Source organism: Hyperolius riggenbachi, chromosome 1 (assembly GCF_040937935.1).
Source record: "Hyperolius riggenbachi isolate aHypRig1 chromosome 1, aHypRig1.pri, whole genome shotgun sequence".
Taxonomy (NCBI): domain Eukaryota; kingdom Metazoa; phylum Chordata; class Amphibia; order Anura; family Hyperoliidae; genus Hyperolius; species Hyperolius riggenbachi.
The window spans coordinates 19108408-19127852 of NC_090646.1; the positions used below are offsets into that span (position 1 = coordinate 19108408).

General features: G+C 43.3%; 1 protein-coding gene across 1 annotated transcript in view; it reads right to left on the reverse strand.

The window, feature by feature from the left end:
• Positions 1-7665: 7665 nt before the first annotated feature.
• LOC137511009 (vomeronasal type-2 receptor 26-like) overlaps positions 7666-19445 on the reverse strand; it is a 293519-nt gene continuing 281739 nt past the window's right edge. The window contains exons 5-6 of the mRNA XM_068233987.1: positions 13355-14130; positions 7666-7794 (exon numbers count right to left, since the gene is read on the reverse strand). Coding sequence (XP_068090088.1) covers positions 7666-7794; positions 13355-14130 — 905 coding nt within the window. The remainder of the gene's footprint in view (positions 7795-13354; positions 14131-19445) is intronic.

Genomic DNA, 19445 nt, shown 5'->3' on the forward strand with positions numbered 1-19445 from the left:
GCCAGCCTCTACTACCACTGCACACCCCCAGCTTCCCAGAGCCTATTCCACATCCCAGTCACAGGTCTATCAGTAGCTGACCCTGCACCAACTGCAGATCAGAAAAGTGGTGTGTGACAACGGAAGCAATCTGTTGGCATTACTGAAATTGGAAAGTTAACACAAGTACCCTGCATTGCACGTTCTCAATCTGAGTGTGCAATGCTTTGTCTCTAAGTACCCAGGATTTCAGGATGCACTCAGGCAGTCCAGGAAGGTGTGTGCCCATTTCAGAGGTTGACACATGGCCACGGCATGCCTTGCTGAGATTCAGTGGCGAAACAACATTCCTCTGATACATGCTCTTCAAAGCATGGTCAGGGCAGGTATATCACCTACAATGCTCATTGGTTAAACCAAGTGACGGGTGGGAAGCATGGAATGTGTGGCTTTACAGTGTATTTGGTGTCACCACTGTCAGAATTCTAGCTGTTTTATTTATGCAGGAAAAGATGTCATATGTATATGTGTTAAGTTTTAATGTTCTATGCAAAATTTCATTGTAAAGTGAAAAGTTAGAGTACTTTATATTGCTCTGTGACATAGCATATTCCAGGCTGTGAGGCCTATAAGATTATTCTAGTTACAAAAAGTCAGAGCATTCTTGTTTATGCTAGTGCGTGGCCTTGATATTTAAAGAAGCTTCTGTGTGAAGACAGAGATGCAAGTTAAACTCACATTACTGCAGTAATTATATATGCACATATACTTAATTCTTACACATATATTAATCTAAATATTAATGATTAATACAGACCCTTTAAAGAAAGAAATAGTTATTGTTAAACCCTATATAATAGAATCTATTACTTTAAAATATATTTAAAAGCTAGTGATGATTTGGGTCTGTGAAACCTTCTTGTGAGATTGTTTTAGTTTTAGAAGATGTTGACATGTTTCTTAGCTTGAAGGCCAAGGCCAGCAAAACATTTCCCAGACAGAGAAAGTCAAAACATGAAAGAGATAAAATATAAAACAAGGGGTTTTCCCAATTAGTTAAAGATGACTCCATGATGCCACCTGGTGGTTACATAGTTTTATAAAACCAACATTATTAATAGATTGTTATTTGTTATTAAATGCTGACCTCTGCCGGTTGAAATTAGATATTTATTTCTTCATCAGAAAGACAAATATATGGAAAAGGATTTTATATTATCAAGTTTTAATGTGCAATTATTTCTTTTATGATTAATTGTTTTAAGAAGAATTATATAATAAGCTTTATATTTAAATAAGTATATTAGAAGCCCTGTATGTTTTAATCAGCCTTAAATTGCTGAAGGCTCTTACAGGTCTGTGTATAGGGTCAACCTGACCTGGGAAAGTACAGACACATTCCAAAAACTAATTAGCAGCGAACACTTTATCAGAAATGTGTCATAAATTACATTGTTTAGTCTCCATGTCTGGGTCAGCCAACAGACAAGATGGCTGTTGACGTCCATTTTTAATTAAGTGCGTCAGAAATGACCCTATATCAAATGTCAAGCACTCCAAATGATGTAAATTCCCACAAGATAAGGTAATTATGAATTTATAAACAATAATATTGTGATTTAGGTATTCAAAACATAGATAGCGTTTGACGCACGAAAGCTTTAGCCAATCAGAACCTGGGATCCAGGGAAGTTCCAGATTAGGCAGCCATATTGCCTCCAGCCGCTATAAAAGTAGAAGCTGAGAGCTCATAGTTTGCAGAAGCCCAACAATCTCCTGAGAAGACACATGAGGCAGAAGCTACCTTCCCACACGTGGTTCTAGATGCTGAAGAGATGACAGAGAAGGGGTAATATGCTTAATATTCTGGTGATTTACTTTATTAATTTTTCAGCATTAAAAGTTTTATTAAGATGTTAGCAAGAAGTTTTTTAGAAGCTATTTTTTATGCTATTTCTTTAAGAAGATTACTACAAGTTTTACACAGCTACTAGATACACAGCTACTAGATACACAGCTATTGATACAGATGAGACTACTTTTGATCTTATTCTACATAACACAACCGTTATATTCTTTTTTTGAATGTACTTAGAAGATTGATAATTGCTTGGCTATAAAGGCCTTGAAAAGATGGAATACTGTTAGAAGGAAACACTACTTGGAACTGTTCATATTTTGTATATATGCTGTATGATAAGCAAATACAATTTTTTATATAAAATCATATACTGAGTGCTCTGATTCATTTCAAGGTACACCGTCAATCTATAATTACTGTTATAGAGGGTTCAGACCCCACTATGCCAGATTTATATGATAGCAATGCTTTAAGGGCTGGTCCTTTACTGAGTTGGCAATCATGAAAAAGAACCGCTCAGGTTTTTGACACCACCATGAATTGCATGCAGCCCTGCAACCTCCTCATTTCCTCCTACTCCTCCATCCTCTTCAGTCCAGTCCAGTCCAGGAAGATGTGTGCCCATTTCAGAGGTTCATACACGGCCATGGTGCGCCTTGCTGAGATTCAGTGGCAAAACAACATTCCAGTGAGGTGCTCAATTTGCGACTCACTGCCAGACTCACTGGAATCCCACGCTCATGATGTTTGAATGTCTGCTCCAACAACAACGAGCCATCAATGATTATCTCTATGACCTGAGTGCTAGGATATGCTCTGCATAGCTGGGGATATTTTTGCTGAGTTACTGGGTGCTCATGCCCGATGCCTGCAGGCTCATGCATCCTTTTGAGGAAGTAACAAACTTGGCCAGTTGCACCAAAGGCACCATCAATGACCTCATACCATATGCCTTTTTCCTGGAGCATGCCCTGCAAAGACTGCTTGATCAGGCCGTAGTTCAACATGACCAGGAGCAGAAAGAGGAAGAGTTGTGATCACCATCGCCACCAGAAGGAGCCTTGCCAACTGCTGTACCTGTGGCAATGCAAAGAGAGGAGTCTGAAGAGGAGTCAGAGGAAGGTGGCTTTGTGGAGGAGGAAGACCAACAGGAGCAGACATCCCAGGGGGCTTGTTGTCACCTTTTGGGGACCCCTGGTATTGTACGTGGCTGGAGGAAGGAGGAGAAGGAGACCTTGGATGATGTCCAAGGAGAAGGACCTGTACTGGGTTGCAATGCTACTAGACTCTCAGTAAAAGCTCAGTAAAAGCACCAATGTTACCAACTTACCAGAAGAAAGGATGCTGTGTTTGCAAAACAGCCTGCAAACTATGCTGTACAATGCATTTAAGGGTGAAGTTGCAGCAGGAAGCAAATATAACAAGGGAAGTTTGGCAGTAATCCTCCTCCCACCGCCACGCCGGCAAGGACAGGGTGCTTTACTAATGTATTGGTAACTTCGGACATGCAGAGTTTTTTTTAAGTCCAATGCATCGCCAGAACTCTTTGGGATACAACCTCAGAGAATGCCTCAACTGAAAGGTATTGGCCTACCTGGTGATAACTGCTGATATTGACACTCTGAGGAGTGATGGACCCCTGGACTACTGGGTGTGCAAGCTTGACCTGTGACCAGAGATGTCACCATTTGCCATCAAACTTTTGGCTTGCCCTGCCTCAAGTGTCTTGTCAGAAAGGACCTTCAGTGCAGCAGGAGGGATTGTCACTGAGAAGTCGTCTAGGTAACCAAAGTGTTGATTACCTGACCTTTATTAAAATTAATGAGGCATGGATCCCAGAGGGCTACTGCCCACCCAAAGACTAAGTCAGTCCCCACACATAGCATCTCTGCCTGCATGCCGTGTGACTGTCTGCCCCAAGACTAAGTCAGTCCCCACACAGCATCTCTGCCTGCAGGCCGCTTCACTGCCTCCTCCGCCACCACCAACAGGGTCCAGGACTCCAGGTGGATTCTGGAATTTTTAAGGCCACTGCTAGCAGCAGCAACTATAATAATTTTTCTGGTGTGTGTACATGCCTGCCTAATTTTTCTGGCTGCACTGCGGCTGCAACAACAAAACAAAAGGCATGTACATGTGTCAATTCCCCTTCGTGATCGATACCTTGCCGAGTTCAAGGGACTTGCATGTCACAATGAAGCAATGACCGCCGGCTACATGAGTGTCTCGGAGGGGGGGGGCACACCCAAGAAAATAAGGTCGTTGCTTCATTGTGGACAGACCAAATTCGATCAGCTGGACAGTCACTGTTGTTCTGTCATTGAGCTACCACGGCGACCATATGGGCTTGAAAATCTTTATCGCCTGCACTCTCGCCATGATGAGCACCAGTCCAGCACGACCGTCACTACACAAACAGCTGTTTTTGGTGTGTTACTGTAATGAATAGGGGAGATACCGCCGCATGGGCAAGAGGCATGGCGGCTATCTCCGCGTCTCAGCCAGCGGCTGCTGCCGCGCAGCAGCGTGATGTTGCTTTGCCTGGTCCTTCTAGTTCACACAGATTGAGAGCTACGCGCACGCGCCAGACGACAGGACCTTTATGCTGCTAGAAGGGGAGTCAGCTGCCCATGCCGATCAGCTGACTCCAGCTATGCTCTGGATTGGCTGAGTGACTGGGGCGGCGCTGTGGAGCGCTTTTAGTATATATAGGACTTGCCTGTCACTTGCAAGTTGTCTGCTGTTGCAAACAGTTACGTGTTAGCGCTCAGACCAGAGTCAGATACTATAGTGTGTAAGAACCAGCCGGAGCTGGGAATTCACACTGAGTCAGATTCCTTTGATAGCTTAAAAGTACTATTGCTTACTACTGTTTATGTGTTAGACTAGTTCCAGGGTGTTGTGACCAAGGACCTCACACCTAAGACTAGGAGATTACTGCATTGCTACTGTTTATGTGTTAGACTAGTTCCGGGGTGTTGAGACCAAGGACCTCACACCCAAGACTAGGAGAGATCTATATTGTCACTGCCTATCCGTTAGACCAGTTCCCAGGTGTTGATACCAAGGACCTCACACCTTAGTCTAGGACTGTGACACATTATTGTTACCTGTTATGACCTTTGGCTTTCCTGACTACCCTCCTGTGCTCTGATTCGGTACTTCTGCCCATCTGATTATCTGTTGCCAACCCTGCCTGTACCTGGATACCGAATCAGTCTTCCACTTCTGTACCTTGTCTGTCCGTGTGTTGCCAACCTGGCTTGTCTGACCTTTCTGGCTGTCACCTAGCTCTTGGGTGAGCAGCCTTACTGTACATCTGTGACACCTGCCCTTCAGGTGGTTACTTGCTGCTATTTCAGTCCTATGGTCACCAGCCCCTCTGGAGGCCATCAGGCAGCATAGCCAGTGGATCTCTACCTTTCTAGGTCCACTGGCTGCAGTACAGTCTGATTCCCGGCCTTCAGGGAATCCTTGGCTGCAGTACAGTCTGATTCCTTGCTCATCCAGGAATCTCTAGCTGCAGACCAATCTTCACCACATATCCCCAATCAGTGGTCCCTGCCCCTCAGGTGTCCACTGGCTGCAGTACAGTCTGATTCCCTGCTTCTCAGGGAATCCTTGACTGCAGTAGTGTCTGTATCTCCCGCTCCTCGGAAGATAACTACTCCATTTACTGTTGCACCAAACACAATACCACATTGGGTGTCCTGTGTCTAGCTATACTAGTATTATTGGTGATTCTGCAGATCACCACATAATCAGGTATAGCATCTGTATTATTGGTGATACTGCAGATCACCAATAATCAGACAAATCTGAGTTGCTGACACCAATCGTTACAGTTACACAGTGAGTTTGGTGTGTCAGTGTGAAGCAGTACACTAATTACACTACCTGATTGATGTATATACATGCAAGATGTTTTAACGCACTATAGGCCTCCAATTTAGCATGCAAGTTCATTTCTGCCCTTAAAACGCTGCTGTGCGTCAAATCCGGATTTTTCCCTGGGACTTTTGGTGTCTATCCCACTCATCCATGCTCCCATCCAGGTGTTAGACCCCTTGAAACATCTTTTCCATCACTTTTCTGGCCAGCATAAGTGTTTCTAGTTTTCAAAGTTCGCCTCCCCATTGAAGTCTATTGCGGTTCGCGAAAGTTTGCGTGAACTGAACTTTTGCGGAAGTTCGCGTTCGAGGTTCTCGAACCTAAAATCGGAGGTTCGAGCCATCTCTAATCAGGACAAAGAGTCAAAGGCATTTTGGCAATACTTCACAGGTAGGGATGGTTGACAATGCCCATTTCCGATTCTGCAGAAATTCCAATTTCCGTTTTTCTGATTTCCAATTGTCCATTTTCCAGTTTTCTGTTTTTCCAATCTTTGAGCAGTATTTTTATAGTCTTCTTTTTTTTTTTTTTTGCTTCAGCGAATGCAAAAAAATGGGGGAAAAAAACCCAGGGAAAAAGGGAAATTGGAAAAACAGGATCTGGAAAAACAGAAATTACAAAAACAGTAAATCAGCCTTGTGATTGGAGTAAAATCTTGGAAGGTTACTGCATGCCGGAAGACTTGTGACTCAGTACCCACACACCTGTCCTTCTTTGCACGCCGCATGACTCCGCACACAGCATCCCTTCTCTGCCACTACCAACTAGGGTCCAAACCGTAATGTTTTTGAGAAAAATTTTATACAGGTGAATCCTGGATTTTTCAGGATGCTGCTACAGCGGCTTTAACAAAACTCATTTTTTTCAGGTATGAACATGCCCAATTTTTCTGGCCTCTCGTGCTACAGTGGCTGAAAAAAAAGAGGAAGTTAATTGGGGACCAGGTACATATAAGAAACTGTGGAGTGATCCAATAGTGAGAAAGAACAAATAATTGGATTCATTAATGAAAGGGTGGGTGCTTAGGTATGTATCTAGTGCCCAGCTGATAAACAGTAATTTTGCACGCATAACTTACAGAAAGGAGGGGGGGAGAGCAAAGGTCAACTGTATAGAAAGAAAGGCGGCAATGTGAAAAGACTTGCACAAAAGTGTGCATTGATTTTTTTTTACATGAAAATAAAATTGAAATACAACAGTTTAGAAATGTATTTTTCTAAATAAACATTTTACATATTAATTGTAAATGTAATAAAAGTTGAAGACGGACTAGGGGTTTAATACTGTAAAACAATGGCCTATTCCTCACTTTATTACCAAACATTCACACATATAATAGTATTGTACAAAGTTTATTTGTCTTAAAAAACTTTTCAAAAGTAGATTCAAGTGCAATGAATGGAGCACAAAAAAGTTTTCATTAAAGTGACATCATTGGTTTGTTATACTGTTAGGGCTTGTTTCCACTGTTGCGACGCGATTTCGCCGGCATTCCGACGCTTGTAAAAACGCATGCGGATGCGTTTCCACATGCGTTTTTACCCGCGATTTCGCGTGCGATTTCGCATGGCAGGGTGCCATGCGAAATTAACCATGACACTGCCAGGGCAAAATAAAATTGGAAAAGGTGCGAAATCGCACGCGAAATCGCGGGTAAAAACGCATGTAAAAACCGCATGCGTTTTTACTATTAAATACATTAGCGGCGATTCGCACGGATTCCCGACGCAGGCGAAATCGTTGCCTTTTTTGTGCGTTTTTTCTCCGCAACAAAAAACGCACAACGCCACCGCAGGAGTGGAAACAGCCCCATCCACTCACATTACATGTGCGAATCCGCATGCATTGGAGGCATGCGGATTCGCGATAGTGGGAACGAGCCCTTAGACTTTGTCTGTTTTCTCAGCATTGCCAGCGCTGTAGATGGTTATTCTCTAGTGAGTTGCTAGCTCGGTACATAATGATAGTGGTGGAACCAGAAGGCTGGATTTAGCATTGAACATCTGCTTCAGAGCAGCCAATGTAAGTTCTATTGGCTGAAAGTTTCGGTGAGAAAATAGAATCTGAAACAGAAGTTCAGCACCTGCTCACCGAGAAACAAAACAAACTCAAATATGGTCCATTGTAATTATGTGCTATTTTATTCTGAAAGTTTCAAAACAAAGTTTAGTGTCTTGGCCAGGTTGCATCAGTCTCCCCTCAGGAAATAAACGCTTCATTTACAGTTAGTGACGTGCGGTCAAAATAACAGAAGAAAAAAAAAACCTGCAAATTAAAGCTTTGATATAATAAAAAGGAGGGTTGCATCATGTGTCAGATTGTCAGTATTATTAAATAAATATTTTCTATTCGGATCCCTTTGGATTACACAGACACCTGAGCAGAGCAGGTGCCTGGCGACAGGAATACCACCAGCCTGGCATATGATTACTGCTCCATACAACAAAGACGTAGAAAACACTTATTCACAGAAAAGCAAACCTATTTTAATTACACTAAATAATACGGTTATCACCTCACCTGCTTTCTACTGTCTTCCTCATACAATTGACTTCTGTTTCTTTTATTTTTACTGTTACTTGACCTATTCAATTAGAATAATACAAGTGAACAGTAAAACAGTAAAAAAATGATTATTAAAAAAACAAAAAACACTATTATCATAAACATAATACAGGCTGCATACATTTACAATTTATATTAATCACATGAAATTGTCATACTAAAGAGACACTTTTTCCATACTTTTTTTTTTTACTTTTTTTTTAAACTTTGAAATTAAAAAAAAAAAAAATGCAGTTTAAACTGCACACATTATTTATGCATAATAAAAAGGCAGCATTTCCATGTAATTCAATATAAGATAATAATAATAATAATAATAATGTTTTTGCTGTGTGCTAATTTCTGAAATTATTCACATCACATTCTCAGCTTAGGGCCTGTTTCCATTTGTGCGGTGCAAATCGCCGCGGTAAAAATTTGCATGCGGATGCGAATTTCGCATGTGGTTGTATTCGAATTTTCGTGCAAATTCGCATGAAAATTCGCATGGATCAGCAGCAGCAGCACAGAAGGACCATGGCAACATACTGGTGGTAGTAGTAGCAGTACAGCGACATAGTGCTGGCCAAAAAATTAAATGCACCCAGTGACCCGGGCAGTGATAACGCAGACAGAGTGCATTGGTGGTACCGTGGTAGCGACTGAGTCAGGAGGAGGAGGAGGACAAAGTGGGCGTTCAGTTCAGCAGCAGCAGCACAGAAGGACCATGGCAACATACTGGTGGTAGTAGTAGCAGCACAGCGTCATAGTGCTGGCCAAAAAATTAAATGCACCCGGTGACCCGGGCAGTGATATAACGCAGACAGAGTACATTGGTGGAAGCGACTGAGTCAGGAGGAGGAGGACAATGCGGGCGGTCAGTTCAGCAGCAGCAGCACAGAAGGACCATGGCAACATACTGGTGGTAGTAGTAGCAGCAGCACAGCGTCATAGTGCTGGCCATAAAATTAAATGCACCCGGTGACCCGGGCAGTGATATAACGCAGAAAGAGTACATTGGTGGTACCGTGGTAGCGACTGAGTCAGGAGGAGGAGGAGGACAAAGCGGGCGTTCAGTTCAGCAGCAGCAGCAGCAGCACAGAAGGACCATGGCAACATACTGGTGGTAGTAGTAGCAGCAGCACAGCGTCATAGTGCTGGCCATAAAATTAAATGCACCCGGTGACCCGGGCAGTGATATAACGCAGAAAGAGTACATTGGTGGTACCGTGGTAGCGACTGAGTCAGGAGGAGGAGGAGGACAAAGCGAGCGTTCAGTTCAGCAGCAGCAGCAGCAGCAGCAGCACAGCGTCATAGTGCTGGCCATAAAATTAAATGCACCCGGTGACCCGGGCAGTGATATAACGCAGAAAGAGTACATTGGTGGTACCGTGGTAGCGACTGAGTCAGGAGGAGGAGGAGGACAAAGCGGGCGTTCAGTTCAGCAGCAGCAGCAGCACAGAAGGACCATGGCAACATACTGGTGGTAGTAGCAGCAGCACAGCGTCATAGTGCTGGCCAAAAAATTAAATGCACCCGGTGACCCGGGCAGTGATTTAACGCAGACAGAGTACATTGGTGGAAGCGACTGAGTCAGGAGGAGGAGGACAATGCGGGCGGTCAGTTCAGCAGCAGCAGCACAGAAGGACCATGGCAACATACTGGTGGTAGTAGTAGCAGCAGCACAGCGTCATAGTGCTGGCCAAAAAATTAAATGCACCCGGTGACCCGGGCAGTGATATAACGCAGACAGAGTACATTGGTGGAAGCGACTGAGTCAGGAGGGGGAGGACAATGCGGGCGGTCAGTTCAGCAGCAGCAGCACAGAAGGACCATGGCAACATACTGGTGGTAGTAGTAGCAGCACAGCGTCATAGTGCTGGCCAAAAAATTAAATGCACCCGGTGACCCGGGCAGTGATATAACGCAGTGTTTTACCTCACTTTTTTACCTTACCTCACCGAGCCTCCAGCAAGCGTAGCTGACAAGACAGACATACGAAAACAGGCACAAGCGAGAGATAGGATCCACAGCACTAGCAAAAAGTGGCTAGCGCGATCCAGGTACAGAATAGCAGAACAGAAGGATCCCCAGCGCTAGCGAAAAGTAGCTAGCGCGATCCCAGAAGACAGAACAGAAGGATCCCCAGCGCTAGCGAAAAGTAGCTAGCGCGATCCCAGGAGACAGAACAGAAGAGATAGCTGGTAGCAACCGCTGCACCAGCTATACTCCAAGAACAGAGATCAGAACCATTTCCTGTCGACCACCATTGGGACAGGACAATGGCAACAGGCAAGACAAGACAGAACAGGCAATACAGATAATACAACCTGACTGGGCTAGAAGGGGAGCCTAAAGCAACCCCCAGGAATTAACTATACTAGATAGCAATGGCTGACACTCCAGCAGTGTCCATCAGGAACAGACCATGGAAGGGAAATGACCAGCAAAGCCTTCTGGGAAACATAAAGCTCTTATAGTGCCAGTCATCAAAAAAGGCAGGTAGGGGATTTGCATAACAAATGTATGCAAATTCCCCAGCAAGAGAACAGACCAGAAACTTGCAATGGAAAGACAGGTCTCTGTTCCAGAGACCTGCAGCCCACAGACTAGAGGAATGGACAAACAGCTGTCTGCCTGTGCAGCCAGCTGAGCGGATCATCACAGGTGCTTTGTCTCTGGTTCCCTTTAAGTAGAACAGATATTTAAACAATTGTATGGTGTGTGGCCACCTTTAGCAAATCAACTTTATGTAATCAGGCAAAACATATCAAATGGCTCGTATCTACTGTAATATAAGTTGCACTTTTCAGTGAAATTCTGAAGTATGATGCAAAATCGTAATTTGAAATTTCAAGGTACTGAGAATTAATTTTGCAAGTAATTGTAATTATGATGCATTATTTTGCAAATTATAATTTTTATCATGATCATAGACTATAGTGTATTTGTGAGAAAATGTGTTTTCTCGTGCCCGAGCTTTAGTAGACTCAATTACAGAACTTGCAAAAATTACACAAAATTATGTGAAATTAAGATGAAATCAACATTACCCACTTACTCCTAATTACTAGTGAAGATTTCACATAGTAGTCATTTTGCAGGTGAAATTCAGAATTATGATGAGAAATCGTAATGACGAATTCCAGACTATTGAAAAGTTGATTTTGCGTGTAATCATAATGAGGATCCATAATGATGCATAACTTTGTGAAAACATAACTTTCTCATGCCCATAGGGCCTGATTCACAAAGCGGTGCAAACTTTTCCGCGGACTTTTGCGCGCACAATTTGCCGCGATTCGCGCGACCATGGACTTTTGCGCGCACAATTTGCCGCGATTTGCGCGAATCACGGAAAATTGAGTGGCAAAAGTCCGCGATCGCGCGAATCGCAGCAAATTACGCGCGCAAAAGTCCGCGAAAAAGTTTGCACCGCTTTGTGAATCAGGCCCATAGACTTTAACCACTTGATGACCACAGTGCTAACCCCCCCTAAAGACCAGGCCATTTTTTGTAGTACTGGGCTGTGCAGGCTTTTCAGCTTCCTGCACAGCCCAGCTTGGGAACCCAGCAATCGGACTCACCTCCCTTTTTTTGTCCTTAAGAGGACATGCTGCCGGAGGGGTCTGATCACTCCAGCACTTTGTTTTTTTTTTCTTTCTTCAGCCTCTACGAGGCTCTCTCCTCTCTCCTCCCTCCCCTTCCCTCCTCCCCTCTGGCGTCTGAATTGGAACAGGACGGCGATCTGTCCTGTTCCGCCTCTCATAGGCATCAGCCTATGAGAGGACGGCGCAATCAGAGGCCAGGGATCGCCGATCTCGTACAGCTCTGCCACGGACCACAGAGCTGTACAGTTGTAAACAAAGGGGATTTCTTTCCCCTTTCGTTTACAAGCAGCCTGCTAGCCGTGATCGGCGGCTAGCAGGCTATTCACGGAACTCCGTTCCGTGAAGCGGCAGGGAACGATCGCGCTCCCTGTGAAACTGCAGCCCCAGGACTTGATGCCAATTGGCGTTAGGCGATCCTGGGGCTTCCGCCGTGGTCACGCCCATTGGCGTGAGGCAGTCTTCAAGTAGTTATAGCATTTATGCCAGTATGTGCTTTCTCATATATGATAATTTGGTATCTTATGCCCCATACACTTCAGGCCGATTTCAGACTACAAACCAGTGTCAGCGATGCGGTGCGTCATGCCGGACACCCTGCACTCCACCGTCAAAAACAGGCCTTCAGGGAACACAGCGTTATTGCACAGTGTTCCCTGTCTGGCCACCGGCCAAGCAGGAAGCAACGCGCATGTGACGTGCGCTTGCCATCACTTCCTGCTTCGGGTATGCAGAAGTGCACGGAAGCACATTGTTAAAATAATCTTCCATGCATGTGCACCCTGACGTAATTTCTGGGAATTTTTACAAATCTGGGCATCGCCATAGACTAACATGACTTCTGGGCCAACAACTCGATGCAGAAGCCTAAGGTATTGTAGTTCTTGACCTGCGTCAGGGATGCGGTGAAAAGGTCACTTCTGGCATGTGGCACAGTAACGTTACAGTATGAAAGTCTCCATAGACTAAAGTAAAGGGGCCCTCACTGCATATTGTAAAAATGTTTTTTCCTCTAGTGCCAAAATGTGCTTACTTTTGCCTTATGACTTCAATACATTTGTGCAAAACTTAAACAAAAAACACAAAATCAAAATTAGCCAATACATTTTAATTACAATAAGAATTATCTTAGCAAAGATTATGCAAAATTTCAAAAAGCTGAAATTACTCAAACAAATGTTTATTTTGCCAGCAAATTCACTATAGTCTTAGTCTTTTCAAGTAATAAGGGCATGACTGTTCAACCCCACAAAGTAATGTTAACAGTGGCACAGATCTTGTTGTCAAACTCTATAATTCATTTTTATATATTCCAATAAGAATATACAGTATACGAATGTTATTTTACTCTATCTCCGAGTAAACCTATTTTTGTATTAAGTTCGGGTCTACACAAAATGATGTAACATTTTGGAAAAAATATACAAACAAGGAGTCCAGCACTCGATGTCATAATAGCAAACACCTGTACAGCCACCATGTATTTTCCTCTGGTGCTGAGATAAGCTGGGATCATGGCAATCCAGACACTGCAGAACACCAGCATGCTGAACGTGATGTACTTGGCCTCATTAAATCTGTCCGGTAATGTCCTGGCTAAAAAAGCAATAATGAAACTAATGCTTGCCAGAATCCCCATATACCCCAAAACAGAGTAAAATCCAACAACTGACCCTTCATTACATTGAATTACAATTATGTCCTGAAAAGAGTGAAGATCTTGTTCCTGGAAAGGAGGACAAGTAGACAACCATGTGACACAGATTATTATTTGAACCAATGTACACACAGAAATGATGGAATTGGACAGTTTGGCTCCCAACCATTTCTTCCATGAATTCCCAGGTTTGGCGGCTTTAAAAGCCATGAAAACCATGATACTTTTAGCAAGTAGAGAAGAGATGGCTATTGAGAAGATGACACCAAAAGATGTCACACGCAGCATGCAGGTTATATTTGATGGATGGCCAAGGAATAAGAAGACACAGAGGAAGCTCAGCATGATGGAGACCAGGAGAAGATAGCTCAGGTTCCTGTTATTAGCTTTAACAATGGGGGTGTCCTGGTGATAAATGAAAATCCCCAGTATTAAACCAGCCAGAAGGCAACAGAGAATGGAGACAGATGAAAACACTGCAGCAATAGCATCCTCGGTGTAGGAGAGAAATTCCATCAGCTTTGGTATGCAGAGATCCTTCTTCACATTTGGCCATTCATCCTCTGGACATGTTAAGCAGATTTCACTGTCTGCAGGCAGAGATAAAGAAACACAATCAACATATCTACTAGAGTGTCTGATGAGATAATTATGTCTCTACAGCAATTGCTAGTGTGCAGAAATATATGAAATGTTCCTGCTGAAGTATGAGAGGTTTTATTACTCGTTCTGACAGTAAAGGCTGCCCTACATTGGTCAATTGCAACCAGATCGACCAGCAGATAGATCCCTCTGTGATCGAATCTGATCAAAGAGGGATCTATTGGCTGCCAACACTGCAAACAAATTTTGAATCGATTTCACTATGAAATCGATTCACAATCTGTGGAGCTGCAGCTGCCGTCCCCTGCATACATTACCTGTTCCAGCCGGCGCGAATCCCCCGGTCTCCGCTGTCTCTTCTCCACTCCGGGCTCCGGTTTCACTTTACTTCCTGTCGGGGGAAGTTTAAAGAGTAGAGGGTGCTCTACTATTTAAACTTTCCCCGACAGGAAGTAAGTGAAGCCTGCCGGAGCTCAGCGTGGAGAAGGGACAGCAGGGACAGCGGGGACACGCGCCGGCGGAACAGTTAATGTATTGCCGTTAGCGTCGGTCGTCAGACATTTGAACGCCGCACTCCCGCCCCGCCGCCGATTGAGCGAAATCTTCCGCGGGGACAGATCGACGGGATCAATAGATTTCAGACAGAAATTGGTAATTCGGTCAGCGTTTGCGCATCGATTTCACAGCACATTCGATCACAGTGATCAAATCTGCTGTCTATCGGCGGGAAATGGTGTAAGTGTATGGGCACCTTAACACTGACTATGTGACTATTTAATAGTTCTGCTCTAATATACTTTAATATGTGAGTTAATGTAGACAGATAAAGTAGAACTTATATATAATATAAAAATGTACTGCCTTACAGTCCAATAGATAGAAATTGTTTTAGGTAAATATGACCAATATCCAGTCAAAAATTCTCCAAACCTTTTGAGATCCTCCAGCGTGATCTTCCACTGCATGAATCCTCAAAATGAAAGGATAAAAACTTCATCGCATAAATTGTATTCGCAATCAGCGATGATCATAATCAGCTAATTACAATTCTCCTACTAATCCTACTAATATACAGGACCTTCTCAAGAAATTAGCATACTGTGATAAAGTTCATTATTTTCTGTAATGTACTGATAAACATTAGACTTTCATATATTTTAGATTCATTACACACAACTGAAGTAGTTCAAGCCTTTTATTGTTTTAATATTGATGATTTTGGCATACAGCTCATGAAAACCCAAAATTCCTATCTCACAAAATTAGCATATTTTATCCGACCAATAAAAGAAAAGTGTTTTTAAAACAAAAAAAGTCAACCTTCAAATAATTATGTTCAGTTTTGCACTCAATACTTGGTCGGGAATCCTTTTGCAGAAATAACTGCATGCGGCGTGGCATGGAGGCAATCAGCCTGTGGCACTGCTCAGGCGTTATGGAGGCCCAGGATGCTTCGATGGTGACCTTAAGCTCATCCACAGTGTTGGGTCTTGTGTCTCTCAACTTTCTCTTCACAATATCCCACAGATTCTCTATGGGGTTCAGGTCAGGAGAGGTGGCAGGCCAATTGAGCACAGTAATACCATGGTCAGTAAACCATTTACCAGTGGTTTTGGCACTGTGAGCAGGTGCCAGGTCATGCTGAAAAATGAAATCTTCATCTCCATAAAGCTTTTCAGCAGATGGAAGCATTGACACACTTGTGAACCAGAAACAGCGGCAGAAGCGCCTGACCTGGGCTACAGAAAAGCAGCACTGGACTGTTGCTCAGTGGTCCAAAGTACTTTTTTCGGATGAAAGCAACTTTTACATGTCTTTCGGAAATCAAGGTGCCAGAGTCTGAAAGAAGACTGGGGAGAGGGAAATGCTAAAATGCCTGAAGTCCAGTGTCAAGTATTCACAGTCAGTGATGGTCTGGGGTGCCATGTCAGCTGCCGGTGTTGGCCCACTGTGCTTTATCAAGGGCAGGGTCAATGCAGCTAGCTATAAGGAGATTTTGGAGCACTTCATGCTTCCATCTGCTGAACAGCTTTATGGAGATGAAGATTTCATTTTTCAGCACGACCTGGCACCTGCTCACAGTGCCAAAACCACTGGTAAATGGTTTACTGACCATGGTATTACTGTGCTCAATTGTCCTGCCAACTCTCCTGACCTGAACCCCATAGAGAATCTGTGGGATATTGTGAAGAGAAAGTTGAGAGACTCAAGGCCCAACACTCTGGATGAGCTTAAGGCCGCTATCGAAGCATCCTGGGCCTCCATAACACCTGAGCAGTGCCACAGGCTGATTGCCTCCATGCCACGCCGCATTGAAACTATCATTTCTGCAAAAGGATTCCCAACCAAGTACTGAGTGCATAACTGAACATAATTATTTGAAGGTTGACTTTTTTGTTTTAAAAACACTTTTCTTTTATTGGTCGGATGAAATATGCTAATTCTTTGAGATAGGAATTTTGGGTTTTCATGAGCTGTATGCCAAAATCACCAATATTAAAACAATAAAAGGCTTGAACCAGTGGTGCTCAGCAGAGCTCGAATATTCGAGTAGCTCGAATATTCGAGCTCTTTCTCAGCTATTCGAGCTCGGTATTCGAGCTCCGAATAGCTAGAGCTATTCGAATGGGGTATTCGAGTACACTCGAATAGCCCATTCACTATTCGAGCTATTCGAGCAAACGGCGCTATTCGAGCTCGGTACCGAGCTCGAATAGCGTCATAGCCCAGATTGATGTCCGTTAGAGCCAATCAGAGGGCTCCCAGGCCCTCTGACGGCAGCCAATCACAGAGGGGGACCCTGGCCAGCCCCTACCCTATAAATAGCGGCCGCCATGTTAGGTTTCTCCGTGCTTGCCTGAGACTTGTACAGAGAGAGAGTTGCTCCTTTGTGCTTTGGCTTAGCAAGAGCTCTATTGTGGTCATTTACCTAGCGTTTTTGCTCACATACACCTCCTATATACACCTATATTGTTGTTAGTTAGATAGACATTGTATTTTAGTTAGTAGCGTTTGTGTTACATAGACAGAGACACAGCTGCTGCAGGCTTACACAGCTTTAGGCCTCAGGGCCTGCCTGTGTGGGCAGCTGTTCTCTCCTGTCCTCTGTTAGTATATTTCTCTCATCTATACCAGTATTTCTGCTGCTGTCCTTTACTACTGATTGATTCTGTATTTAGTATTGTAGTTAGGCTAGCCTAGGACACTAACTGTCACTGTTCATAGGCTAAGGCTAAGGCTACTAGCTACTGCGTGTGTGCACTCACAGTCTTGTACACACACACTCTATTTCCTTCTGATTAGTGATTGATTATTGTAATTAGTTAGTTACTTACTGTTACTACTTGTTACTCTTACTGTACTAGGAGTCTAGGACACTCAGTCACTGTTCATCGGCTACTAGCTCCTGCGTGTGTGCACTCAGTGTCTGATTACACACTACACACACTCTATTTCCTTCTGATTACTGATTGATTATTGTAATTAGTTAGTTACTTACTGTTACTACTTGTTACTCTTAGTGTACTAGGAGTCTAGGACACTCAGTCACTGTTCATAGGCTACTAGCTCCTGCGTGTGTGCACTCACTGTCTGAGTACACACTACACACACTCTATTTCCTTCTGATTAGTGATTGATTATTGTAATTAGTTAGTTACTTACTGTTACTACTTGTTACTCTTATTGTACTAGGAGTCTAGGACACTCAGTCACTGTTCATCGGCTACTAGCTCCTGCGTGTGTGCACTCAGTGTCTGAGTACACACTACACACACTCTATTTCCTTCTGATTACTGATTGATTATTGTAATTAGTTAGTTACTTACTGTTACTACTTGTTACTCTTACTGTACTAGGAGTCTAGGACACTCAGTCACTGTTCATAGGCTACTAGCTCCTGCGTGTGTGCACTCACTGTCTGAGTACACACTACACACACTCTATTTCCTTCTGATTACTGATTGATTATTGTAATTAGTTAGTTACTTACTGTTACTACTTGTTACTCTTACTGTACTAGGAGTCTAGGACACTCAGTCACTGTTCATCGGCTACTAGCTCCTGCGTGTGTGCACTCAGTGTCTGAGTACACACTACACACACTCTATTTCCTTCTGATTACTGATTGATTATTGTAATTAGTTAGTTACTTACTGTTACTACTTGTTACTCTTACTGTACTAGGAGTCTAGGACACTCAGTCACTGTTCATAGGCTACTAGCTCCTGCGTGTGTGCACTCACTGTCTGAGTACACACTACACACACTCTATTTCCTTCTGATTACTGATTGATTATTGTAATTAGTTAGTTACTTACTGTTACTACTTGTTACTCTTACTGTACTAGGAGTCTAGGACACTCAGTCACTGTTCATAGGCTACTAGCTCCTGCGTGTGTGCACTCACTGTCTGAGTACACACTACACACACTCTATTTCCTTCTGATTACTGATTGATTATTGTAATTAGTTAGTTATTTACTGTTACTACTTGTTACTCTTACTGTACTAGGAGTCTAGGACACTCAGTCACTGTTCATAGGCTACTAGCTCCTGCGTGTGTGCACTCACTGTCTGAGTACACACTACACACACTCTATTTCCTTCTGATTACTGATTGATTATTGTAATTAGTTAGTTACTTACTGTTACTACTTGTTACTCTTACTGTACTAGGAGTCTAGGACACTCAGTCACTGTTCATAGGCTACTAGCTCCTGCGTGTGTGCACTCACTGTCTGAGTACACACTACACACACTCTATTTCCTTCTGATTACTGATTGATTATTGTAATTAGTTAGTTACTTACTGTTACTACTTGTTACTCTTACTGTACTAGGAGTCTAGGACACTCAGTCACTGTTCATAGGCTACTAGCTCCTGCGTGTGTGCACTCACTGTCTGAGTACACACTACACACACTCTATTTCCTTCTGATTACTGATTGATTATTGTAATTAGTTAGTTACTTACTGTTACTACTTGTTACTCTTACTGTACTAGGAGTCTAGGACACTCAGTCACTGTTCATAGGCTACTAGCTCCTGCGTGTGTGCACTCACTGTCTGAGTACACACTACACACACTCTATTTCCTTCTGATTACTGATTGATTATTGTAATTAGTTAGTTATTTACTGTTACTACTTGTTACTCTTACTGTACTAGGAGTCTAGGACACTCAGTCACTGTTCATAGGCTACTAGCTCCTGCGTGTGTGCACTCACTGTCTGAGTACACACTACACACACTCTATTTCCTTCTGATTACTGATTGATTATTGTAATTAGTTAGTTACTTA